This window comes from Monodelphis domestica, chromosome X, assembly GCF_027887165.1.
Source record: "Monodelphis domestica isolate mMonDom1 chromosome X, mMonDom1.pri, whole genome shotgun sequence".
NCBI classification, from domain to species: Eukaryota; Metazoa; Chordata; class Mammalia; order Didelphimorphia; family Didelphidae; genus Monodelphis; species Monodelphis domestica.
This window is the reverse complement of record NC_077235.1, coordinates 48,440,689-48,467,321: the sequence shown is the minus strand read 5'-3', so window position 1 is coordinate 48,467,321 and position 26,633 is coordinate 48,440,689. Positions and strand designations below refer to the sequence as shown.

Here is a 26,633-nt window from a genome sequence, read left to right as displayed (position 1 = left end):
TCAAGTTGCAAAGAATATTTTCACCTACCTGCACTGGTGGCAGCGGACAGAGCACTAGACCTAGGGTCAGGAAGACTTCTTTCTGAGTATAAATTTGGCCTCAGGTACTTAATAGCTGTGTGACCTTAGGCAAGTCACTGAATTCTGTTTGCCTCAGCTTCCTGATCTGTTAAATGAGCTGGACAAGGAAATGGCAAACCACTCCACTATTTTTGCCAAGAAAACCCCAAAGGGGATCACGAAGAATCTGAAACAACTGAACAATAATGTGCATTGGCATAGGGAGTTTTCTCCTCAGGCATTCCCCTCATCTACTGTTCTAGTAAGGATTACTAAAACAGTAGATGAGGGTAATGCTACAGATTTAATTCACTTAGATCTCAGCAAATTGCTTGATAAATGAAAAAGATGGAGAGATGTGGGTTAGGTTAGGCAATGCAATTAAATGGATTCTGAGCTGACCTGATGCAAGAAATAGCCATTAATGACTTGAATGAGCTTGAAAGGCAGCCTCCCATGGAGTGCTCCAGGGATCTGTGTTTGGCCTTGTACTGTTTCACATTTTTATCAATAACTCAGATAAAGGCATAAAAGGCATCCTTATTAAGTTTGCAGATGGCACAAAGTTAAGAGGGATAGCTTTTACACTGAGCAATATGCTTAGCATCCTAAAAGAACTTGATAGATCTGAAAATTGGGTAAACTATGATGAAAATACCATTCAATAGGAATAGATGTAAATGAAGTCTTACACTTGAGTTTGGGAAATCAATTTCATGAATTCAAGACTAAGAGACATGGTTAGATAGTAGTTTATCTGAAAAGGACCTAGGGATTATAGTAGACTAAAGGCTCAGTACCACTCACCAAGGTGATATGGCAGCTAAAAAAAAACAAATGTAATATTGGGCTAAATTGAAGGACCTTTTTTCCATGAACAAGGTGATGATCTCGCTATCTTCTGCCCTGGTCAGAATACTTTTAGAATACCGAGTTCCAGTGGGGGTATCAAATTGTAAGAATGCCTCAGAGAATATTTAGCTAGAATATAAACTAGAGAATATTTAGAGTGTAACCAGAATGGTGAAGGACCTTAAGTCTGTGCCATATGAGGATTAGTTAAAGGAACTTAGCATGCTTAGAATGGCAAAGAGAAGGCTCAGTGGAGAAATAAAACTGTCTTCAAGTGCTTTATTTTTTAAAAATTAATTATTTAAAAAATCCTTTCCTTCTGTTTTAGTATCAATGCATTCAGAGTTAAATGAGGCCAAATTTGAACCCATGTCCTCCCAACTCTAGGTCTGGCACTCGACCTGGAGTACCAGACTTTTAAAAACATGTTACATATGTACTTCCATCTTAAACAGTTTATACTGAACTAAGTGAATCTTTTTTTCAATAGGTTAGGAGGGTCATTGGCAACCATTAGTATACTATACAGTATTATGTCTTCAGGGGCTACCGGGGTGCACCAGGCTGTTTTTCCTTAAGCTAAATGGCACCAAATTGCTCTGCATGTTGAGTTCCATCTGCTTTCCATTAAGTTTATGCCCTCTGCTGTCAGACTACGATCTATCACGTCTTTCTACAATCAGTGTGCTTGTTTCTAACCCTAATCATCCTCAGCCTCATTGAATCTGATACTTCAGCTGCTGTGGGCTGGGAAACCAGGTTGTTTTACACTTTTTATTATTATGATTTGATGACTCCATGGTCTCATCAGTGTATTCCCTCCAACTGTGCTAACTGAAGCCCCTTTCCCTATGCCCTTTCATCTCACTAGAGGAGAACTATCTAATCAAAGAAGTTCATGTACTGAATTCATGTTCAGTAGGTAAAGACTGCTCTTTCTAGTCATTCCATCTTGTGCTTAAATAGAATAGTCTAGATGAAGTAAATTCCTCCAAGGCCTGCCTCACAAACCAACTATCTACTACTTAAATCAAACTGTCAAGGAACACAACTCCTGAAATAGATGTAACAAAGGTACAATTCCCAGCAGCACAATGATGAAGTGAAACAAGCACTAGACTTGGAGCCAAGAGACCTGCCTGAGGGTTTAAATCCCAACTCTAACACTTAGCAGCTGACAAGTCACAACCTCTTAGACTCAGGTTCTTCATTGTTAGCATAGGCAAACTCCTACTTATATTACCTATTCACAATACCTGCAAAATGTGCTATGAAAACAAAAGAAACTATTCAGTTCTATAAATTTCTCTCAGCTTCCAGGATCTCCCCAATAAACTGGAAGTAGACACCTTCTAACTGACTGGGGTGTGCTTTAGAGCAAAGGTGTCAAAAGTGTGGCTCATGGGCTGCTTGTGGCCCACTACACTCCTGAGTGTGGTCCAAACCAGATTAAAAACTAATTGAAAAATAGATGGCAAAACAAATAAAAATTCAACAAAACACAAATAATATTATGTTTACTTCTAGGTCAATACGTAGCCCTCGGCCATCCTTCTATGTGGTTCAGGGCCCCCTTGTTTCTATGTGACTTTGACACCAGTGCTCCAGAGGATTAATTATTTTCATTATCAATATGGTTATGTGGAACATAATTGAATCTTTTCTTCCTGGCTCAGGGTCAGTATTACAAACAAACCCCATTACTGTACTGGGCTGAATTACAACAATGTCTCCAGGGGCCACTTCAATGCTAGGCATCCTTTAACCCTCACTCAAGAGCCTGAAAATGCAATTCTTTTTGAACATTCTGCTTTTCATGAGTTTGCTACTTTTTGATGCTGGTCATCTACCCATCTCTAATCCAAAGTACATTTCACCTGCTGCTTTTACTCTGAGATGAGCTAGAAAACCCAATTCCTTTACATGGCCTAGGACGATGATGGCAGCAAACTTTATAGAGACCAAGTGCCCAAATTTCAACACTGAAAGTCGCATGTGAGCCCCTTGCCTGACCCCAGATAGGGGAGGGAGGAAGTGCTCCCATTGGGCTGCTAGACAGAGGGGTGGGTCATGAGAGAAATGTCCTTAGGTGCGTGCAGTGGAGAGGTAGAAGGGAGTAGCCCCTCTGGCAAGCATATCATAGGTTTGCCAACAAGGGCCTAGGAGCTTATCTAATAAATGGCCATTTCAACAATTTTAGGTGGAAACCTAGAAAATATCACCTCACATAGAGAATAAGTACATCAATAAAACTATTCTAACAAATATCTGTTCTTAATGTGTTATAGCTAAGACAGGTTCTCCATCTATAGGTTTTCAACTTAAAGTCAATTAGGTTATTAAATATTACAAGAGAAGTTAAGGCTTTTACTGCATTACTTGGTTGCTTCTAGAACATAAGGAGGAAAACCCGTGGTTTTTAAACTTAAACACCTGCTACATGTTCAAAGTTACAGGTCCACAATTAAATGAGAATTCTGATGCTTAGTCTAAGGCTTCAGGAGGCAATTGTCCTTTTCTGTGACCACAGTGTACTAGGATTCTGTATTTTTCCAGTACTTGGTTCCTCTGGGAAGATGGATTATATCCTCCTTAGCCATGGACAAGAAATCCCTCCCCACCCCATCTCCCTAAATATCCAAACTCATCTGAGTTGTTCAAGATCAACATAGAGATGACAGGAGTGTAGCAAAGAATGCCCAAAATAAAAAGTAGGGGGTTTTATCGGTCTTCAAGTGTAGCACTGCATTTTTTGTTTTTTTGTTTGAAGAACAAGGGACTCTTCTATTTGTAGCCATTTCTCTACATGACTACAAATCTAAAGGGTCTCTCCCTCAAATTGATATATTATGTCTTAATACCTTGGGAGATGGAGGGCAATCTATATAGGGTACCTAAGCAGCCTAGCTCCACTCAATTCTCAAATTTCTAACGACTTGATTTTAAACTTTTATAGTCTGAATTCTGGCTACTTTGGAATACATTTTCTCTTTTTAATGTCATTGCTATGGCCTTGACTCCTCCCTGAACTCCCCTCCCCCCAACCCCCCAACAATTTAATAGTGTTACCTTACCTTGTCAAGATTGGGGAAACCAACTGAATGGGGAACTCTAACATACTGAGTACGATTTCAACTTGTCTTGACACAGTCTCATTATTATGCTTGTTGACTTGTTGATTAGGATTCCTATTATGAAGTTCTCAGTTATTAACATAGGTTACTCGCTCCTATACTAAATGGCTTCAAGCTGCTATGCTTTTGGTTCTCCTGTTTTTCATTATATTTATTTCCTCTTTTGATCTCAACAATACTATCACTTGTTGTTGCTGCTGTTGACTGTACCTGCTGAGCTATCCTTTTAAGACTCAGCAAGTTCCAATGCTATCTTCTCACCATCCTTGATTCCTTCCATACCCCTTCCACAAATTTGTATAATTTTCCCCTCCTTAGACTTCTCAGGATAACTGTGTGTGTGTGTGTGTGTGTGTGTGTGTGTGTGTGTGTGTGTGTGTGTGTGTTTCCATTTTAAAATAGTTTTGTCTTTTCTCCCTACTAAGCTCCATGCGAGCAAGGGTACATTGTTATATGTTTATATATTTTTTAAACCATTACTTTCTGTCTTAGAATTAATACTGTGTATTGGTTCCAAGGCAGAAGAATAAAAAGGGCTGGGCAATGGGGGTTAAGTGATTTGCCCAAGGTCACCCAGATAGAAAGTGTCTGAGTACAGATTTGAACCCAGGACCTCCCATCTCTAGGCCTAGCTCAATCCATTGAGCCACCTAGCTGCCTCCTATACATTTGAATCTTAAATGGTACTTGATGCATAGGAAATGTTTAATATTTAGGGATAGGGAGAGAAATTAGGCACTAAACTTGTGATTTCATTGCCAAATGAACCCTCAGGGAAACAAACTTTTTTCTTCCCAGTGTTTAGGGGAAATGATTGAAAATAGATGAATAAAACCACATTCTAACTTTCTTCAATTCTTAACAGTCAGTAAGAGAATAATATATTCCTCAAGAACCTTAGTAGTTAAAAAAAATTAAGTGGTAAATCTTCAGAGAATATCAAAACATAATTGGCCAACATTTTTAAAGGGTCTATATTTTGAAAAAGTAGGGTAATCCAATATTAGAGTCATCAAATAAAACCTACCATGTGTTTTTTTATCCTGTACCAATTAAAATCATGAAGTATAATTTAAAATTAATACCGACTTATTTCAGAACCATGGATGAACAAATGATCATTCTTTTTAAAAAACAAATTCCTGTGGCAGGTAAATTTTATAAGGCCTCCAAAATTGAAATTTGCTACTTAGCAAGTAAAAACATTAAACAAAAACCTCACAGGTTGATTAGATTTTTCACCATTGGCTGAATGTTAAAAGTTTTGTAACTGTGACATCTATTGCTTGATTTTAAGGAAAAGCTGTATCTCAAGGGTAAATCTTTTTTTTCCTGTCTTAAACAGTTCAGATAGGGATAGGACTAGATTTATGATTGCATATGTATAGGAAACTCCTTCTACCAAACCAGTGCAGGTTGGCAAAATCTCCAAATTTCAGATATTTACTGATAAACTTACCATACTGTGACGGTTCATCACGGTTGTACTATTCCTCCGGGTTCGGATTGCATAAGGCTGAAAAATCTGTGAATTATCACTGGAAAATAAGATGAACTGTTACTGCATCTCCATATCAAAGACATTTTTCACTTGTTTTCTTCTCAAATTTTCAGCTATTATCATAGCCTCAAGGATTCAACCCTCTTGTTTTATAATCAGATTAAGTGACTTACCAAAGTCTGCAGATTCCTATTCTGTTGTTCTGACAGAATATGCTCTCTCTCAAATGAATACTCCATCACATAAAAACTATATATTTCATGATTCAGGAAGCAACAGTAACTTTCTAGAAAAGTCTAAACTTTGGTCAAAATTGTTATTTACTATTTTCTCCTCAAATATAAAGTCATAGGCCAGTGTCTATGTGAAACAGAGGGTCTTCTTGAATTTTAGATTTTAGCCATGTGAAAGCAACCTCAATAACCATCCCATCCTTCCCTCAAGTTAAAAAGTTAATAAAGAAAAGACACTGGTTAAAATAGTTCATATTGTACTCAATTTGACTCAAATAAATGTTCAACAGGTGGTTCCATATTTCATTTTGTGCTTAACTAGGATATTCTTGATGAAGTCCACAACTAGAAGGTCTTAAAAATTGGCCATCTAGTCAAATGTGATTTTTTTTTTAAATGCTACTTATAAAATGGAAAAGATCTGGAGAATTTGTTCAAAATCCCATTAATGTTTTATTCAGTGTAAAAATACATGCCTTGTCCAGTTAATGAGACATTAAAGTTTAAGGTGACATAATTTTCTAAATCTTCTAATCTCACAATTTCCTCAATCTAAACTACATTTCAAAGGGATTTTTTTTTTTTGTGGGGTGGCATTAAATGAAAGGGTTGTGATTACTAGACATCTACATCCTTGGATGGAGTGCCCTCACTGACTCACATAGGCAATTACAGTTCCTTCAGAGCATCAAAGAGTTCCTGGAAACTAAGTTTAGGGACTGTAAATGAGACATTATTTCCTATTAGGAATCACTTCCAGTCACCTCAAGAAAAATGGCTTCAGCATTAAACTGTCAGTTAAAATATACTTTAGTGTAAATTCTTTCTTTGTAATATTACAGGGAGGCAAATCCCCCAATGCCTCTCAAAACAGGTGTTAAATTGAAGGCAGCCAGCCCCGGAAGTTTCAGATTGACATTCCCTGCTAAGAATCAGGGAGGCCACACAACCTGTCAAATGGGGCAGCCAACTCTGCAGGTCACTTTACATCAGGCCAAGTACTCAGATTTCCCCCTTCAAGTCCTCTTCCTCCAAACTGTCATCCCACCCTCCGACCGGACCTGCTTAACTCTTTTGTAAGCATGCCGGCCTTCCCCCTCGGTACCCTCCCCCTGCCCCGCCCCCCCCCCCCAACGTCTAGACTTCAGATGCCCTCAAGAGCCCCCAGAACCCAGAGTCTTTCACTCGCATAGGAGAGGGTAGGTGAGTTGCCGGGGGCTCGGGACCTAACTTCTATATTATCCTTCTCCACACATACACACACGCACACGCCTCCTACCCACCTGAGCCCATGGATTAAGGGAGCACTGTTGGATCTCCTTAGGCTGCCCCCATCAGGGGGGGCAGGGGCGGTCGGCAGCTCCAGGTCCAATTCCATTTTCTCCTGAGCCATGCCTGGAGGCTGGGTATCGAGATGTGGGGATGGCCTGAGGCTAGGGTCGGCTCTCTACTCTGGGCTCTCGGCTTTCACTCACTGCAGGACAGGGAAGGTTGAAGGGGGATAGTGGGGAGAGACAAGGAAGCGGCAGGAGGTGGTGGCTCTAGAAGGGGAGGCTCATAATGCCGCCTTCCCCAGGGCCTACAAGCATCGCGGCCACCCTGGCAGTCGATCACACGATGCGGGGCAGAGGCCCAGCACTGGTAGGGCCTGGGCCTGGGTCTGGGCCTGGGCCTGCGCCCAGCCCCCCATACTCCGTCACGGGACTTTGCCCTGATAATCCTAAATTTTCCCCCCCACCCACCCCCGCCACCCGACCAGATAGGGGCTACAGACGCAGCCAATCCTCCTCCTCTTCCTCAGGCCGGCAGGAACAGCCCAGGACAACCAGCTGGCAAGTTGAGGCGAAAACAAAAACTACAACCTGCTGCCTGAACTGTTTCCGCCGCCGTCTCCACAGCTTCCGAAGCCTCAGCAACAGCAGGGCCGGCCCTCTTTCCGCCACTCGTGCGCAGGCGCTCTGCGACCACCCGAGCAAGTCAGTTCTCAAGGAGCATGCGCAAGAAAACAACTCCGCGAAAAGGAGGAGCCTGTGCTGGAGGCGGGGCACTAAGGTAGTAACTATTGGCAGATGGGCTCTGGCGCTAGAATTTGAAAGGGACCAATAGACTAGTGGAATCAGAGTAGCTCCTTCCCGGAAGGGGACCGGGCTAGTGATGGGAGGAGAAAGAGTAAGGACCCCAGTACCCCTCTATTCCTCCCCAGTGAGACCTTCCGGAGACTCCGCGGTCAATCAGGAAAATTACCTAAATCCGGCAGTTCTGGTGGTCTCTCTTTCGAGTGGTGGGTGGGGAGGCTGACTTTTGTTTTGTTTTGTTTTTTTTAATAGAATTGGAATGAACATCTGTGGAGCTTTTTAAGCTGCTCAGGTGGTAAAAAGCCCTATTTCAAAAGGGAGATAAAGTAAACGGGAAAATCTCAGAAATCTTATGGCTCTATCTCCACGGCATTTTTAGAAATTCTTTCAATTTAACCCATTTCTCATTTTCGGACCGTTCTATTTATTGGCCTAATTCGCTTTAAAAGATGCACAGGTGGAAATACTCAGCCTTATTTTTACCAGTACAGTTCATTTAAGTAAGAGCAGCACCAGTGTAGTAGATCGAGCACTGGCACGGAAATTGGAAGGACTTAAGTCTCAGTCACTCTCGCTTCGCACAAATTATCAGCTGTGTGATCCGAGGCAGTTTATTTTACCTCTCAGAGCCTCGGTTTCTACATCTGTAAAATGGGGATAATCACAGGTTTGTAAGGGAAAGGTTCAATCACAAGCTAAAGAAATGCGACTTATAAAGTCGGTAAAAAAAATAGCAGGGATTCAGTTCCAACAAGTACTTAATAAGCATGTCCAGGAAGAAGCCAAGACAGCTGATCTTGATAATTATGATTCAGTGGTATGACTTCAGCCTGAGGAGATGGGTTTGAATTCCTGGCTCTGTTGCTGACTTTCTAGCTCTAAATCAGGTAATGTTTTGTGAGATCTGTAATACCTTGAGCCTCCTGTATAGGTATCAGGGAAAATGCTGTTGGTACTTGACAACTGGCTACACTCCTTTCAGAAATACTGTTCATTACCCATATCGATTTGCATTTTACCTGCTTTGTTTCCAAGAAGCTGTTTGCCCTTCATTATTCTCACCCCACTTTAATAACTTTTAACCCCTCCACACTGTTTTCAATTTGTAGCACTCATATCATTTGCCTGAAAGACGGTGTGACTTTGAGGTAAGAGGTCAGTCAGCCTTGGAATCAGCAATCCTATTTATGATACATACTAGCTGTGCCACCGTGGACACACGCAAGCCATTAGGTTTGATGTGCCTCAGATTTCTCTTTAGACCAAGTTATGGATGAATTTCTGATCTGTGTTTGTGGAGTAAGCCCTATCAGAAGAGTTCTCTACTTTGATAAAATTTGGGATCCATACAGCCACCCTTTATTTTGCTCGTGTTAATTCATTGTTTGTAATTCTTGTCATATTCTTTCTGTGTTTTAGATCCCATGGAGAAGAAAGAATATGTTTCTTTTATATTCCCTCCATACACATCCCCTCCCTGGGTGGTCCAATCTTTGGAAAGATTGGATGGAAAATAAATATTTGCTAAATGATTAGTGGATTTGGGCCCTATCAGTGAAGAGTTTAAAATAGATTAGGATCCCCAATAGGGGAAACAAAGTTGTTTCTGTGGATAAGGTTGTCCAATATTTGTTCAAGTTCCCACTCTGTTTCTTTGAGGATTTTCTTGATGTGGAAGGTTAGAATAGAGATGGAGCTTTGGTCTTAATTTGCGGCACCTTTAATTATAATAGCCGGAAAGCAAAAGGGGCTTAATCCTCATAATAGGGGACGGTGAGGTTGTTATATATATCCTTTGGGGAGTCCTGTTCCTAGGTAACAGGAAATGGATGACATCATAGAACACACTGGATTAGGAGAATTCCATATAGTTACAGAATGTGCCTTTGCTCTTTATTTGCAATCGCACGTTGAAGGTGGTAAGCAAAGAAGATTGCTCTGCAGATGATTGAAGGTAAAAAAGTCTCTGTAAGAATTTTATCTTCAGAATTCATTGTTGTGTTTTTGGTCCCTGAGGGTGAGTGGGCAGGTGGGGATTATTTTCATCACAGCAAATCATAGCTTGGAGAAAGGGAAACTGCCTCGAATCAGGCAGAATTTAAGAGGTTACCACAGTTTCTGTGTCAAGAGGGAGGACGTGAACTTATTTGTTCTTGACTCATAGAATTGTTGATTTGGAATAGTAAGGGACCTTGGAAGTCATCTACTTCCATCCTGATTTTAAAGATGAAACGGGGCTACAGAGATGTAAAGTGATTTGTCCCAGGTCCCTCTGGAGGTGAATTCGGGTCCTTCTCCAAATCCTTAGCTCTTTCCTCTATACCTCCGTGCCTCCAAGCCTAATCCTCTATTCTTTTAGAATGATGAAGGAAATTAAAATCCCTTCTTGAGGGCTGGCTAGGTTTGGGGGTTGTCTATTGTTTTCGCGGTGTTCAGTGTTTACCCTTGACTTTCAGTTCTGTCTCTGACGCTGTGGCTATATAGGTTTTTACATTCTGTCGGGTTAGTTTGCTGGCTTAGACTGCTAGTATCTTGAGTTTGATTAGGCCCCTAAAACCCCAATTCGTAGTTGCCGAGTTGGACGAGCCTTTCCCGGCTTCTCTCCCCCTCACCCACCGGAGAATCACTCCGGGACGCTCAAATATGGGGGGGGGGGCGAGGAAGAGAAGGGAGCTTGTTTTCCAAGCGTCCCCCGGAAACAGAGCTAGTGGGGAAGGAGAAGGAAACCAGGACGCCCGGCGCTTGCGCCGTAAGGCCGTGCTGTCGGGGCGGACGTGGGGGCGTAAGCGTGCGGGGCGTACCCTGCCTGTCTGCTCTCGGGAGGCGGCAGGTTGCAGTTTTTGTTTGGCCCGCGGTCCTTCTGTTGCTGGCTTCTGGGGGTCCGGAAGGAGGAGCGGCCGTAGCAGCGGCCCTTGAGCGGCTGAGTCCTAACTTGTCCCTGGGGTCAAAAGGAAGGGGCTGCCGTAACTGGGCGCGGGGCCGGGGCCAGAGCATGGGGGAACGAGTCGCCGGGCCGGGCCCAGCCCCCTGCTGTGCTCTCTACTGCTGGGCGGACCTCGAAGCTTTGAACCGGGCCCCCGCCCACGGGCGACCCGGGTTGGCAGCAGCATGAGCCTCCCTGCCGTCTAGAATTGCCTCCGCCTCCTCCAGCCCCATCACTCCCCACTTCTGGTCCCCGCCCCCCCCCTCCACCCCCCTGCGTCCTGAGGTGAATGGGAGCTCAGAGCTGAGGCCCGGCACCCGCCCCCCGCCATGGCTCAGGAGAAGATGGAGCTGGACCTGGAGTTGCCAACAGGCACTGACGGGGTTGGCCTGCGGAGGTCCAACAGCGCACCACTCATCCACGGGCTCAGGTGAGTGAGGGCCAGCTGGGCGGCCAGGCAGCCGAGGATGGTGGGGGGGCCTCTGCGCATGCGTCCCGCATCCACTTCAGCAGGTGTTTCTTCAACCACCTCCCCTCCTCCATCATCTTTTCATCTCTTCCAAATGAACCCCCCAAACCCCCTCCATTATCTTCCTTTCACCTTCACCTCTGCTGGGGAACAGAACCGGCTGGCCCAAGCTTAACCCAGGCGAGCTCTGTCTTGCCCTGAGATTGACATAGACACGGTACTGGCGGGGTGCCTGGCACTGTGCCACTGGCTAATTGCTGTAAAGTGGAGCAGGTGCCTTTCCTAATTTTGGCTAACTTATCCATCACCTCTAACCCCTTTCTAGCCCAACCATTGTGCTTGGGTTCCTTTTTTTTATCATGATCGGATAATACCGATTTCTCCACACCATCCAGTACATGTGTACTCCCAACTCCCAAGGCACGGTGGAAAGGCACTTTTCCCCCATTGGAAAAGGCGTTGCAGAAACCGTAAACCCTTCCCATATCAGATGACAGCAGACATTTCTGACATTGGCAGCTAAAATATATACTTACAATTGCCCAGGAATTGAATGCTGGGATATAGTCTTTTAATTTAGCTCTTACATCCTGCTCATGTAGGATGCACAGTAACCTAAATAGTCAATTTAAAGATTGAGAAGGGACTTTCGAGACTATTTGGGCCAACTTCCCCTTATTTTTCATATAAGGAAACTGAAATGCAGAGAAATTAAATTACTTATAAGTCCCAAGGGCATACAGCTAATGAAACCTTAAGATTTAAATTCAAGTTATTTGTCTATTGATTTCAGCACTATATCCACTCCAAACTTCTTGAGGTAAGAAAGCATGACCTTTATTTAGTAAAAAACAAGAGAATTAAGTGAAAAAGTAATGCAGGAAGGTGGAGCAGTTCAGCAAAAAAAGATAGTGAATTTAGAGTCATAGGACCTGAGTAAGAATCTCAGCTCTGCCACTTCTGCCTCCATGATCTTGAACAAATCACTTAATCTCTGGGCCTTGGTTTCTTCATCTGTAGTGTGAAGGAGTTGGACTAGTTGACTTTTAAGACAAGATTTTAAAACTTCTTTATGTTAAGGTCATAGACCTCTTTGGTAACCAGGTAAAATCTGTAATGCTCATAGAGTAATGTTTTTAGATAATTGAAGGAAATGCTAAGTTTGAGTTAGATGTTAGTGAAAATAAAGATGTAATTTTTTTCCCATCCAGGTTTATGGACCCCCTGAAATCTATCCACAGACCCCATGGACCCCAGGTTAGGCCCCTAACTCTAAGGTCACTTTCCTCTCTGAAATCCATAGAGTATTTTATCTAAATAGGCTGATGGGATGGGCAGCCATGCCAACATGAGGGCTTTGTGGTGTGTGTTTATATTTGAGAAGCTAACGTATTGTGAAAATACAGGATTCTGATATAATTTTAAGCTTTTATTTGGGGTCAGTAATGAATGTAAGAGAGCTTTGAGGGCTGATGACAGGGTTGGTTTTGGTTTCATGAAGGAAGAAAAGAAATAGACCCTAGGAGGATGAGAAATGCTTTTTTCAAGCATGAAAAAAATCGTAAATGATGGTCAAAGCATTAAAAATGGCATGGGAAGAGAGTGAGGACAAGCAGAGAAACTGGGAGACAAGGTAGATATTGGAGTAAAATTGATCAACTGTTACATCTGTCAGATTTTTTGCTTTTTGCAAGATATTTATAGTCTGAAGTTGAAGATAGCTGGTTTATAAATGGGCGTGTAAAACATTCTGCTCAAGAGAAACTGAGGGCTTTGAAGCTGAAGGGACCAAGTTACCTCAAAAAAAAAAAATGGAGCTCTAGCTACCTCCCTCCGTGATTTAGAGGACTCTGCTCACAAAGCATTATGCAAATAGAAGCTTATTATAATGTACTATTATCTGCCCAAATACAAGGAGGGCTGGACCTCCATTAGAGGTCCTGTCCAGGGTTCATGAAGTAACACTAACAGTGCTATTTTAATAGACACAGGATTTGGTCAGAGGTTAATCCACAAAGTTCCGGAAGGTATTGTAAGCTTTGACTTCCAACTGGGAAATTTGGATTTTTACCTAGGCTCCTTTCAGTTCCACTATGTATGCCGTTCACTTTTCCCCCTTTTCATTGCCATTCCTTCCTCAATACCATTCCAGCCCAAGACAGCTTTTTATTCAGTACTTGTAAAACATCCTTTCACTTCTTTCAAATAACTTCCTGAACTCATTTAATGATGCCTCTTTAAGAAATCCCACTGTCTTCTTTGCACCAGCATTTGATAGTTTGTGCTTCTTAAGTTCTTTAGGACAAGTATTAATCTGGTTATAGAGTTTCCAGGCTTCTGTATATGTGATTATATGCCTAAAAGTCAGTGACAGATGTTTTTAATGTTCTCTGTTCTTTATAATTCCTTTTTTTTTCCACTTGGCTAGTTTTATTATTGGAATCTAGCAAAATAAAATTATTGGTAGCAATTTCTCTTCTCCCTGACCCCTGAGCTCTTGGGAAGGAGGATATAGAAATTAACATACTTAACTACTTTTGTAGGCCTGTCACTAAACTAAAGATTTCTTTTGAGTTATCATTTTCTATATTTGAATTCTTTGGTAGGCTACAAATTGACCTCAAACTTAAGTGAGGGAAAACTCAATTTTATGATGGCTCAGAAATTTGGAAGATTTTATTTTCATCCTTGTCACCTATTTCCTGACTTGAGTCCAGGAAGTTAGAAAATGATTCCTTTCAAATAACCCTTTTATGGGAATGGATGGAATAGAATGGGAAGTCAAAAATAGAGGACATTTCTGGAGTCCACTGTGCTCAGCTCCTTTTCTTTCAAGTGAAAAGTGCTTAAAGGTGACTTGGGGCTTACATTTTGGAGTCCTGCTTTTTCACTTTGGATGAAAAGGAGAAAGTCATACTCTGGCCTTCATCTCAAAATGATGGAAATTTAATGCTAAATTTTCAACAATGTGAAGTTATTCATATCAGGAATGGAACTAATGGGGGTCTCTAAATATTCTTAGGTTCAGATCTAAACTTACTTGGTTAATTGTGATGCTAAATGTGCTTTGAATTTTTGTATTTACTTCTGTCTCTAAATAGCTGTTCACTTTAGGGACATAATTCTCAAATGTTTGATCAGCAATTACTTTTTTTTTTTTAAATTATCTATGATGGCCTTTAAAACATATTTGATAAATATGTTTTTGTTTTGTTTTCAGTGATAATTCACAAATATTCCAGGCTGATATGTTAAGAACCAGAAGGAACAGCACTACATTTTTAAACCGGCACAACCTGGTAAGAAAATACCCAGAGCCTATTTGTCATTATCCATACATCTGCCACTTTAACAGTACTTAGGGAAAGATCAACATATATATTGCTATTTCTCTGCAATTGTGATGGAATTTCTTTCTATCAGTGTAGCATTTATTATTTTAAATCAGTAAGCCAAAATAAATAAAGTCATTATTGCTGAATGTATTTTCTTAATATGATACCATCTCTAAAGCAAATTTTGTTGAATATGTAGCTTAGTAGCAATTTTAAAATATTTCTCTATTAAGCTTAAGCCTAATGGAATCTTTATTTCGTTCATACACACACGTACACATTAATGGCATATCAATAAATGTTGAAAATAATTCCTGTATATAACATGCATTAGTGATTCTAGACTGAATTTGTACAGTGTAGAATTTAGAGCTAAAAGGGACATTAAGAAATCAAGTCCAATTCCCCTCAATTTACAGATGAGGAAACTAAAGCACAAAGAGGTCAGTTGATTTACCCAGAGTCATACTGCTACTAAATGTTTGAGGCAGAATTCAAACCCAAGTTTTCCTGCCTCAGAGTCTGGTGCTCTGTCCATAATAGCAATTTGCCTCTCAATGATCTACTTTGATGTAACATGGTGTCATTAGTGTAGCAAGCCCAAGAGTTTGTTTTTTTTTAATACATTGGTAATATTCCTAGGCTTAGTTTTATGTTGCACATACATACTCCAAGAATTCTTGGTTTCATCAGTTTGAGTATTCCTTCTACAGTTGCAAATCCTCTACAGCAGAAGTGTCAAAAGTCACAAAACTTTCTAGTGCTACAAAACAAATTAAAATGTGATTAGGAAATGTTTAACAAAGTAAATAAAGATACAGTCCAACATAGATAATAGTAATTTGTAGTCTTTGAAGTCATTCTGTAGCTCAGAGGGATCCTTTTGTATTTGACACCGTTGCTGTGCAGCTTAGTTAGAACATCTTCATGAGTTGCCATGGCTAAAAAGAATTTGTCACCTGGTGAAGATCTCTGGTAATTAAGGCTTCTTGAAGTTAGCTTGATCAATCCTGAGAAGACAGACATAGAGAATCCTTTGCTGCCCTTACCTGAGGCTTTTCCAGCTTAGAGCCCCTTGCTTTGATAGCTTGTAAAAATCACAGTTGTGATGAAATATTGTTCTTATACACACACACACACACACACACACACACACACACACACACAGATATACAATATTCATTGTATAATTAGAGTGGTGAGCCTGATAAGATAGCTCCCAAGAAGAAAAGACCTCACACAGAGATATCCACATTCTTTTTGACAGCCCCCAAAAGAACACAATTCAAATGTCATACTCGGGAATGGATAGGCAAAAAAAAAAATTATATATATTAGCAGAGTGAAATTTGAAAATATTTAAGGTCCTTTTTTTGCTCAAAAATTCTATAATCTATGAATTTTATGTAGTAAAAATTACAGGGAGTGGGGACAGCTGGGTTGTTCAGTAGGTTAAGAGCCAGGCCTAAAGACAGGAGGTCCTCGGTTCAAATCTGGACTCAAGACACTTCCTAGCTGTGTTTGTCCCTGGGCAAGTCACAACCCCCATGGCCTAGCCCTTACCACTCTTCTGCCTTGGAACCAATAAACAGTATTGATTTTAAGACAGAAGGTAAGGGTTTTAAAAAATTCCACACGTGGAGTATATTAATAAAATCCAGGTCATAGAAAGGGTGCCCCTCTATATTAGCAGAGGCAAATTCTACTATATTAATGAATCAATATAAGAATCTTGGAGTTCTCTATATCAAGTTAAATCATAGGCCCAGTCTTTATCCCAATATGGATGTGGATTGTGTTCATTTTAACAAAGTACATATTTGAATTAATATTTAGTGACTAAAGAAAACCACATACCCAAACACTTATCTCTAAAGGTAGAGAAAATGTGAAATGATACAACTTTGAGTCTCAGCAATTTTGGAGAAGAAGAAGAAATCTCCAAAAGACATGTTTAATAAGCAGAAATCTTTTCTTCTCACTATCACTATCAGGCTTACAGATTTAGTTTATATAAACCTACTCCCTTTTTTAAATGGGAGGTTCAGGTTCAGGGACATTGTTCCTGTTCCAGGCCAGAGAAGTAAGTAAGAGATTGTGTTTGAACCCAGCTCTTCTGATTCCAAGCTTAGCATTCTTTTCAGTGGCCCACATAACTTCTCAAAAGCATATTTACCATCAGGCTCCTCATCCAGACCTCTTAGTCTAATCCATACCCAGCCCTAATCAGGCCACATCTCTCTTCAACCTATCAAATAGGTCTAAACTTAGTTTTGCATGCAAGGCTTTCTGTGACCTAAACTTAGTCATCATCAATGAGTATTTATTAAACCCTTACTACATTCCATTCTGCTTTTTGAGCCTGTTATGGGGTATCCCAAAAGTCTTCATGCAATTTAAATTTTTTGATTGACTTTATTTTTTTTCTTTTTCCATTTGACTTTAGAGACAGCCTATATGATACTATTTATAGTACTTTATATTTTATTATTTAATATATTTATTTCATTATCCCTTCCAACAAACTGTATTACATGTCATCCCTAATTCTGTCCACCTATTTTCCTACTTCAATCCATATTGTGCTTAGAATTCCAACCTCCCAGTCCCCCCTCCCTCTTCCTTGCCCCCCCTACCCATCTTCCCCTCTGTTGAATTCCTAGTACTTTATTAAAATCTTTTCTCTGGCATATCCTGTTCTCCCTCCTATCTTGGTTATTTGTCCTTCCTCCTATTAGATTGTAGCTTCTTAAAGAGTTTGGCCAGTTTCATATCCTCAGAACCTAGCACAGTGCCTTCTTTGTACTAGTTGATTCTGAATAAATGTTTGTTGAACTAGATCAAATCCTTTAATGCCCAAACTCCTCCATGAAGCCTTCTGTGATTTTTCCCTCATGCATTCCTTATTTCCCCCTCTGATCTCACATATCTTGCCTTGTACCTTTCCCATTTTGTATTAGTTTGTATTTTCATCCTTTGTGTATACCCTCTCTTTCAATGACCCCGAGCTCTGCAGTGATAAGGAGAACCATTTTTTCTTCTAAACTTAATTATATCATTGCCTAACAGTGCTCTGCACTACAATGGGAATATTTATTTTTTGAATTATCTTGTTGGTGACTAGAAAGCAGTGTAATACAGTGGGGAAGGAGTTCTAAATTTGGAGTTTAGAGGACCTGTATTTAAATTCTGCCTTCTACTAGATAGATTTCTTGAGGGTACAGACTTAAGTCCTAATGACGTTGGTGCATCCCTCAGCATCTAGCATATTGCTTTGCAGTCTGTATTCAAACATGTTTTGTATTTTTAATTCAGTCGTGCAGTTCATCTTTAGCTATCGATTCGTGTTCACAACAGTCTGGAGCTTGTTCTTGTTTCTTCCTGCTCCTTTCCCAGCTTCTGGGCCATAGACTTGCCAAGTAGGCCAGGCAAGCCCAAGCCCTGTCTCTACTCGTGAGAGCAACCCAGTGCTCCAGCCTCACTTGTTATCTAGTTGGAATCTTGACCTTCTTTGTTATGCTGGTCTTGTTCAGCTAATTTGGCCATAATAAAATACCAAAATTACTGTGTATTTTGGAAGCAATGTAGTTTTGTTTTTTTCAGATATATTAATACTAACTTGGTTAAGTGTTGGCCTGGTAGAAAATCCTTCAGTTAATGAATAGTAGATGGGAATGCTTTTTAATCAATCACTTATATATAAATAATATTCCTCCTGCAGTGCTTAAGGACACTTAAACAATTTTGCCTCTTAAGAGGTTGAAATATATCTCATGAAATTTTGTTTCAATGTTATTTGCATTATCAAGAAAGAATTTGTTTAGCAAGGATAAACTTAAGTTTTGCACAAATGTACACACACACACACACTCCCACTTGGATTGTCACAAAATCTGAAATAGTTGAGCCTCGTTTGAATAACTATGGTACATATTTGACCAACTTTCTAAAGTAACCCTAAATGGATCAGAGACACTGTGCTAATATAGCATGAATTACCTCATCTTGGATTTTTCTTCATACTCTCATTTATTTCTTTAAAACTATTGAATCATAATTCCCATAAGAGACATTCTGGATGAGAAGTCCTAAGTTGTGATTTGTACCTTGCAAGGAGTGCCCACACTGAGATCACAAATCCATCAAAGTCTGAATTCAGATTCAGGTTCTGCGACTTCCAAGACAGCATCCATTTCATTTCATCACTCTTTTCTATGAATATTATAGCATTCTTTTCTGCCCCATATTTCCCAGGTGAACAGTTCCTTTGAGCTGTATTGGAAACTCCAAACTTCTCATCAGTATAACTTTTTGTTTTTAATGTGAATTAAGCAGAAATATTAAAAACAAATTTGATTTCTTTATTGTTTTACAGTTGCCACCATCCTCTCCTCTTCGAATCCCTAGTAGCCGGATTCATCAGATAAAACAGGTAAGACAAAAAAAATTTGGGGGGTGTGCTTTGAAAGTATTGTCTAATCTAACACTAAAAAGTAAAGTGGGTCTAATTTCATTCCTATTATGTGGTGATGCTATTATAAAAGATCATTGATAATTTAGATTTTCAGTTTAGATGTGATGTTTGTTTAAAAAATTTTTTCTTTAAAAGTTTTTAGAAATTTTTGAAATTATTAGTTTCAAAAAATAATGTAACTATTTTATATATTACCCCATTCTCTCCCAAGAACTCAGAGGACTGTTAGTTAGAAAGGCTTCATTTTTATTTACAAAATAGGTATAATCATACTCACACCATGATTATGCCATTTTTAAATCTTTTTTAAATTCACAAATCATGATTTGACTGTTCACAGGACTTCCTTTGTGTTATGTTTGTTTCTTTGTCACCCTAAATTCAGGAATTTACTATAAGGTATGATTCCACATTTTATGGCATATTGTTTGGAAAGAATTACTCAAGACCTCATTGTGAGAAATGATTTAGTTTTGGGGGCTGACTGCCAAACTGTATCACTTCATTCACTTCCACTCTAGCACACCCCTGATAGCATACCAAATCTCCCCCCCTACCCTACCCCCCCAGCATTTCTCTTATACTATCCTCTCCCAAAAGGACATGATGATGGTGTGCCCTCTCTGTGTGGATAGATGTGTACACTATATCCTTAGCATATCTTAAGTTACAAAGATAGCTTACAACCGCAGTCTAAGTGAACCTTTTTTTTTATTCTCTGGAATTTGTCTATGCCCTACCCTCAAAATAGTATAAACGTGCATTTTTCAGTTATTAGTTATTATATATGTGTGTATTATGTATAATAACATGATAATGTGTAATAAATAATATATCTATTATATGTTATATAATGTTATTAGTTATGTGTTCTTAGTTATCAAAGCTCTGAGAAAAGAGTATTTTATCTATAGCTAGGGATATAAATATTAAAGCAAATTATTATCTATATTCAATGTTTGTTACTTTTTAGAAGTACAAAAAAAAGATAAGTTGAGGAAGGAAAGCAGAAATATATTAGCTCTCAGTCTAGCTACTGATTTAATGGGAAAATTCGGATTTATTTTCAGCAACTTAATTTTCTGATCTTTTTTCCCCTACTTGCCCATTTCTTATTTCTTTATGTCTGTTCTTTAATTGTGACTTCTTTTTGTCCATAGAAGCTAACATTTTTAATTCAGGATAGCATTCCATATTGTGCTTGTTGAGTAATTTTGCCCCTTTATATTCTGAAAATGAAACCCAGAAGGCATTATGTTAACCTTCTAGTCTTGTTACTTGGATGTCTTAAGTGTCTTTGGAGAAACATATCACTTTATTTTTAGAAGAAAGAAAACAATTTTCTTGTGTAAATTATTCCTCCAAAAGGAAATTTTTGTTCATATGTACATTTATTCACATGTATGGAGGAAGCGGTATCCCCTAATACCTATTCTTTCCTAGAAGTTGCTTATAGCAACATTACAAGGATGAAGAATATCTCTTTTCATTAGGTAGGCCATCTCAAGTGGAAATGAAACACAATACTTTCCTTCCATATTATGTACCACATAATACCCCCTCTATGTCTTCCACATACCTTTTATTTATGATACTGAAATTATAAAATACACATTTTTTCCATTTGAATTAGTTTATTTAGTCAATTTAGAACATTCTTCCTTGGTTACAATAATCACATTATTTCCCTCCCTCCCCTCCACCCACCCTTCCGCAGCCGACACGCAATTTCATTGGTTATTACTTGTTTCCTTGATCGGTATAAAATACACATTTACAAATTGTCTCCTTAAAAAAAAAAAAGAATCCTAGAAGGATTTAGAAGGAACCTCAGAAGGTATCTAATTCAACAGTCCCCATAGGTGGTCATTTAGCCTCTGTTTGAGCACCTCATCTCATTATCTCATGAGGCAGTAATAACTATCGGAGAAATTTTCTTTAAACTTAGCTGAAAATAATAAACTGTGAGGCCAGAAAGATGAAGATGAAATACAGTACTCACTTCCTGATGGAGAGATGTGGTGAACTTCAAATGCAGAAAGCAACATTTTTGGGGCATGACTAATGTTGAAATTTGTTTTCCCAGTCTTTGCAGCTATAAGGGCTTAATTTCGTTTTGGTTTTTCCTTTTAATTTCATATGTGGAGGGAATGGGAGGGACAGATTAATAGAAAAAAGTACTTGTTACCTGAAAAAAAAAGAAACTAAAAAAATATAAATTTTTAATAAACAGCTGAAGTTTGCCTATAACCTACACCCTACTTTTAACCTTTGAAGCCAGGCAGACTAAATTTAAGCCCTCTAATGCATTTGAGCCCTTCACATGTGTGAAGATCGCTATTCACATTCTCCCTTAAGTCTTCCCTTTTCCAGGTTAAAGATCCGCTAGTCCTTCAGTCGTAGAACATGACTCCAAATTCCTTTATTCTCAGTTACCCTTTTAGGGTATGCTTTGGTTTGTCTATGTCCCTCCTTAAAATATGCTGCTTTGTATTATAAACAATTTTTCAGGTAACAAGTATTTTTCTATTAATCTGCCCCTCCCATTCCACCCACATCTCCTCCATTGCAAATTAGTGATGATGCTGAAGAGAATGGGATCAAGGATAGAGAATTCTGCTGATCCCAGGGTCTTATGGCTTTCCCACCTTACCTAGATAACACAGTAATTTAACTTTTGAAGGGAATGAATCGAGCACAGACATGATCATACTCTTGAGGCTATTTGGATTTATTCTACTGGGTCCCAGCAGATAGAAGTAGAACTAGTGAGTCAAAGCTACCAAAAAAACAGATTTAAATTTCCTTTAGGAAAAACCGAACTAACAATGAAAAGTGCCTCAAAGTGGGAGAGGCTGCTTCAGGAGTTCCTTCCTTAGATGGCCACTTATTAGGCATGTTCTTGGGCATGAGGATGCTTAATTCAAGTACCATGTAGACTAAATGCCCTCCAAGGGCCCTTCTCATTTTTCAATTCTGGTTCCTCAACTCAGTGATATAAAGTGACTCTATGAACTCAGTCTCTTGGAGAGCACTTGTGCTAATTAGCAGACAGACGCTCCAGAAATTCAGTGGTAAGGAGCATGCTATATAGCCTTAGATTTTATGGCTATTTCTTTCCCTTTACAATTGCATCCGAAATGGGACCTTTTACTCTTTTCTTTGGATTTTGCCTTTGCTGTGTACTTTTTTTAAACAGCCCAGAAAATTGTGACAGTGTGACAGAGTGGTAAAAGCTCTGAACTTAAAGTCAAAAGACCTGGGTTCTAGTCTATACTTTGCCATATATATATGGTACCTTTGGCAAGTCACCTAATCTTTCTGAGCCTCAATTGTCTAATCTGTATAATGGAGATAACAGCTGTCCTGTTTACCTCAGACTCCTGTGAGGATCAGCTGGTATATACAACTAGGAAATTTGTAAGGTAAGGTGGTATACATATTATACCACCAAGTATATTAAGCATTAATCATAAAGGATTTTAAATCTTGTACTCTGAAAGGAATATCTTTTTTTTTTTTAACCCTTACCTTCTGTCTTGGAGTCAATACTGTGTATTGGCTCCAAGGCAGAAGAGTGGTAAGGATAGGCAATGGGGGTCAAGTGACTTGCCCAGGGTCACACAGCTAGGAAGTGGCTGAGGCCGGATTTGAACCTAGGACCTCCCGTCTCTAGGCCTGGCTCTCAATCCACTGAGCTACCCAGCTGCCCCCTGAAAGGAATATCTTAAGGAATTGTTCTGGTGTGCTTCCCTTATTGATTTTAAGTTCTCAGGATCAGGCATTGCATGGTATTCACCTTTGTGCCAAACCTCCTTAGGACCTAGCAAAGTGCTCTTTCCACATAACTGAATCTGTAAAAAATCAGTTGTTGAATGAACGAAATATAAAAATTGGGCCTCTCATCAGAGGAAAGATGTTCTAAAATAGTAAATCAAAGCAGATAATAGTAGTTACAATCAATGTGAAAGGATTTTTTTTTAACTTCATTGTTTTCAGATACCAATTAACTTCCTCCTCCTCTCAAATTTTCCATTAGTAATGGAATTAACTCTCTCCCAGTCACACATTGAGAATCTTGGTATCATCGTGATTCTTTCTCTGCTTTCATCCAGTTCATTATCCAACCAATCACAAAATCTCCTCTATTATTTCTTGGCAACCTCTGATTTATTCTTTTGTCCTGACTGCCATGTCCCTTATGATTACTCTATCAGTTTTTAGTTATTCTTTCTGCTTCTAGTTCTTTCCTTTCCCTGTCTCTCTGGCCAAGCCATCTTGCATACCAACACTACATCATTGCTAATATTTTCAGTTTTGTCTAACTCTTCACAACCCCATTAAGGGTATTCTTTTATTTATTTCATTTTTATTATTATGCAGAACACATTTCCACATTGGTTATTGTCAGAGCACACTCATACAAAACTAAAACCTTTGGAGGTATTCTTGGCAAAGATTCTGGAGTGGTTTCCCATTTTCTTCTCCAGTTCATTTTACAAATGAGGAAACTGAGATAAATAGGGTTAAGTGACTTGCCCACATTCACCTAGCTAGTAAGTATCTAAGGCCAAATTTGAACTTGGGAAGATGAGTTTTCTGACTCCACACCTGGCACTCTATCCACTGTGACACCTAGCTGCCCTGCTACTATAATTATTTTGATCAAAGCTGCCATTGTCTACCTATTACCTACTGAATGAGATCCCAAACTCCTCATCTGACATTCAGAGCCCTTCGTGATTTGGCTCCACCTTGTCTATTTGACCTTATTTCTTTCCACTTGGCAGTACAAACCTTAAAATCCAGACGGGCCAGTGCTGTACCTCTCAGAGCTTTTGTTCATATTGTTCCCAGTGTCTTGCTTCCTTTAAGAAGCCCTCCGTGATACTTTTTAGTGGGGATTTTCTTGCAAGTCTCAGTGTTAAATGAAAACATGAATACTTGTTTAAAGATTTTTTTGTCTGTACCACAGTAAAGAAAAAGATGATGTATTAAATATTAAATAAAGCCTGGTAAAGATTTATTGCATTTAGGTTAGTTATTTTTTCTATCCTTCAGGAAGAAGGGATGGATATGCTGAACAGGGAAACTGTGCATGAACGGTGAGTACATTACTTTTTAATTAAAATGTTTTAGGATGGTGTTTACTTCCTGGTACGCTTGTATACAATCTTATTTTTATCTTAAAAAAATTTTTAAGTCTCAACTGGCATGGCCAAGTATGATTTTTTTTCTTTTTTTTTGTCTTAGAGAAATTCAAACTGCAATGCAGATAAGCCAAACATGGGAAGAAATTCTTACCTTGGTAAAGTATACTTCAACTTTGCAGAAATTTTTAAAAGTTTGTACTTACCAAGATGTCATTGTTCCCTATTTCTGCTTCCTTATTTTAAAACCTTAAATTCTCATTGGTAAAAATTAGAATGAGATGTGCTTCCTATTTGCTGTAATTTAAAATGCTTTTAAGAAGAAATATTGGGTGGTTTAGCCATAAGATTACTCTCTGCTCTCTGAGAGTCGGGTTAAAATAAATAACTGCCTGGAACAAAACCACCACTTTGTTTTTGGAGCACTCTTTGCTTTCAATGCTGGGATTCAAAAAAATCTATTCAAAATTCTTAGATGATAAAACCATCCAAGTTCTCCCTTTCTCTCCTTAATTAGTTAACTATTGGACTTTAAAACCACTGATGGTAGATTTCCTGGAAAAAAAAATTTTTTTAATCCATAATGCATACATGTCCCTCATTATTTTAGCATATACCCTTCAATTGAAAGAGATTTAGAACTTAGTTGAAATATTTTTTTAGTGAACTGATTGAACTCCTACGTACAGATTATGGTAGTTGAACGATCAGCCGTTTTCCAGAGTAGTCTTGATTGATCAACCGAGTAAGGATAGAGCTGACTTTTCAGATTCTTGCTTGACCTCTCTTTCAGAGTCTTAAATAAACCCACTGACTAGAAACATGTTTCTCGGGAAGATGGTACTTCTTTTCCTAGATGTACTGAATACTAGAGTTCTGAGGTTATCTCTGACAATTCTAGTAGTTCAGCTATTTAGACACAAATAGACTTTGAGGACCCCTTTGCAGCCTGGCATTTCCATGCTTTGGTGCTCTTGGAACTTAGAGCTGTTAGCTTAGAGCCAAATTTAAACAATTAGGTGAATCTAGTCATTTTAGGCATCATTTAAGAGAAAAGAACACTTAGAATACATGTCCAATTTTGCTTGATTCTCCAAAGTTAATAGTATGGTTACAAATTCCGAATTCTTCAGGGCTTATCTTTTTTGGGTGTGTTTAGCTGCCATTGTTCCTGCTTCCCCACTGGTACCCAGTTACAGCCATTTCCTCATTGGCCATTTTCTAATTGATATTACTTTCTTTCTTTTTTCTTTCTTTTTTTTAACCCTTACCTTCCGTCTTGGAGTCAATACTGTGTATTGGCTCCAAGGCAGAAGAGCAGTAAGGGCTAGGCAATGGGGGTCAAGTGATTTGCCCAGGGTCACACAGCTGGGAAGTGTCTGAGGTTAGATTTGAACGTAGGACCTCCCATCTCTAGTCCTGGCTCTCAATCCACTGAGCTACCCAGCTGCCCCCCTTGATATTACTTTCAATATCATCTCTACTCAGATTTAGGGAAGAATGATGATATTCCCTTTTTCTAACCTTGATACTGAACAGTGCCAGCTCTGCTGGAGCTGCAGTATAGCTACTGGAAACTTTTGGAAGTCCATAAAACTAGTTCTTCCACAGCATAAGGGATATCATCTATGTCAGTGGAAATAATTTTGGTGTTCCTTGCCATGGCATAGAAGTGGTGGAAATTCTGGGCTCTTTCAACCAGAAAAACAGCAGTAAGTGCTGCTTCAGCCCAACAGCAACAGCCACAATCCAATATTTCCTCACTTCTGTCATCTCAATTCAACTCTCAGTGATTTAATTGCATACTGTTCCATTTACCTAGAATGATGATGGAGAGAAGACATCTTCTCCAAGGCGTGTTGATTTTATTCCAGTTTCTCCTTCCCCTTCACCCACCAGAGGAATTGGAAAGGTAAGAGAGTGAAGCTTGACCATGTGCCCCCTAATACTCATCCAGTGAGTCAGGAAAACACATACCTTTTAAGCATGTGTTCTGTCCAGCTCACCCACCAGGGGGGACAGCAGATAAGCTGAAGCTTAGGAAACCTTCTGTTTGGTGCCCCTAGTTTCAGTCATATTCGGTTACTGTAGGGAATGTGTTCTGGAAGGTGGCATGTCATGTCTTCTTTTCTAAAAATCTCTGCTGCATTTTGGTTATTTTAGCAGTGCTATTCGCCTTCACTACAGACCTTTGTTGCCAGCAATGGGATGCCTCCTAGCCCGATTCCTAGCCCAACTAGACGATTTGCTACGTAAGTTCACATTATATGTGAGAGTATTAAATTGATTCTGAATGAAATAATGAGTTTCTTTTTTCTGGACCTAGGAAATGTGAGTAATGTAGTCTCATAGCTAAATTAAAATGTTCCTTTTTTAGTGGTCATTTCACATATTGTGGAATATCTAGCTGAATAGATACATATTTGT

The 26,633-nt window shown here is 39.4% G+C and overlaps 2 protein-coding genes across 15 annotated transcripts in view; one reads left to right on the top strand and one right to left on the bottom strand.

The window, feature by feature from the left end:
* Positions 1 to 7,767, bottom strand: part of PABIR2 (PABIR family member 2) — a 99,849-nt gene extending 92,082 nt beyond the window's left edge. For 2 of the 7 annotated variants that reach the window (XM_056808830.1, XM_056808834.1), the window contains exons 1-3: positions 7,643 to 7,767; positions 7,064 to 7,254; positions 5,506 to 5,584 (exon numbers count right to left, since the gene is read on the bottom strand). In XM_056808830.1, coding sequence (XP_056664808.1) covers positions 5,506 to 5,584; positions 7,064 to 7,173 — 189 coding nt within the window. In that variant the 5' untranslated portion in view covers positions 7,174 to 7,254; positions 7,643 to 7,767. Of the gene's footprint in view, positions 1 to 5,505; positions 5,585 to 7,063 lie in introns of all 7 variants that reach the window. The other 5 variants (XM_056808833.1, XM_001364114.4, XM_056808832.1 and 2 more) reach the window with 5 other exon arrangements.
* The window catches only part of PABIR3 (PABIR family member 3), a 40,136-nt gene continuing 21,196 nt past the window's right edge, over positions 7,694 to 26,633 (top strand). For 3 of the 8 annotated variants that reach the window (XM_007507219.3, XM_001364272.5, XM_056808836.1), the window contains exons 1-7: positions 9,816 to 11,208; positions 14,468 to 14,546; positions 18,958 to 19,014; positions 24,118 to 24,161; positions 24,310 to 24,364; positions 26,029 to 26,118; positions 26,370 to 26,458. In XM_007507219.3, the coding sequence (XP_007507281.1) occupies positions 11,108 to 11,208; positions 14,468 to 14,546; positions 18,958 to 19,014; positions 24,118 to 24,161; positions 24,310 to 24,364; positions 26,029 to 26,118; positions 26,370 to 26,458 (515 nt within the window). In that variant the 5' untranslated portion in view covers positions 9,816 to 11,107. The other 5 variants (XM_056808835.1, XM_016426681.2, XM_007507221.3 and 2 more) reach the window with 5 other exon arrangements.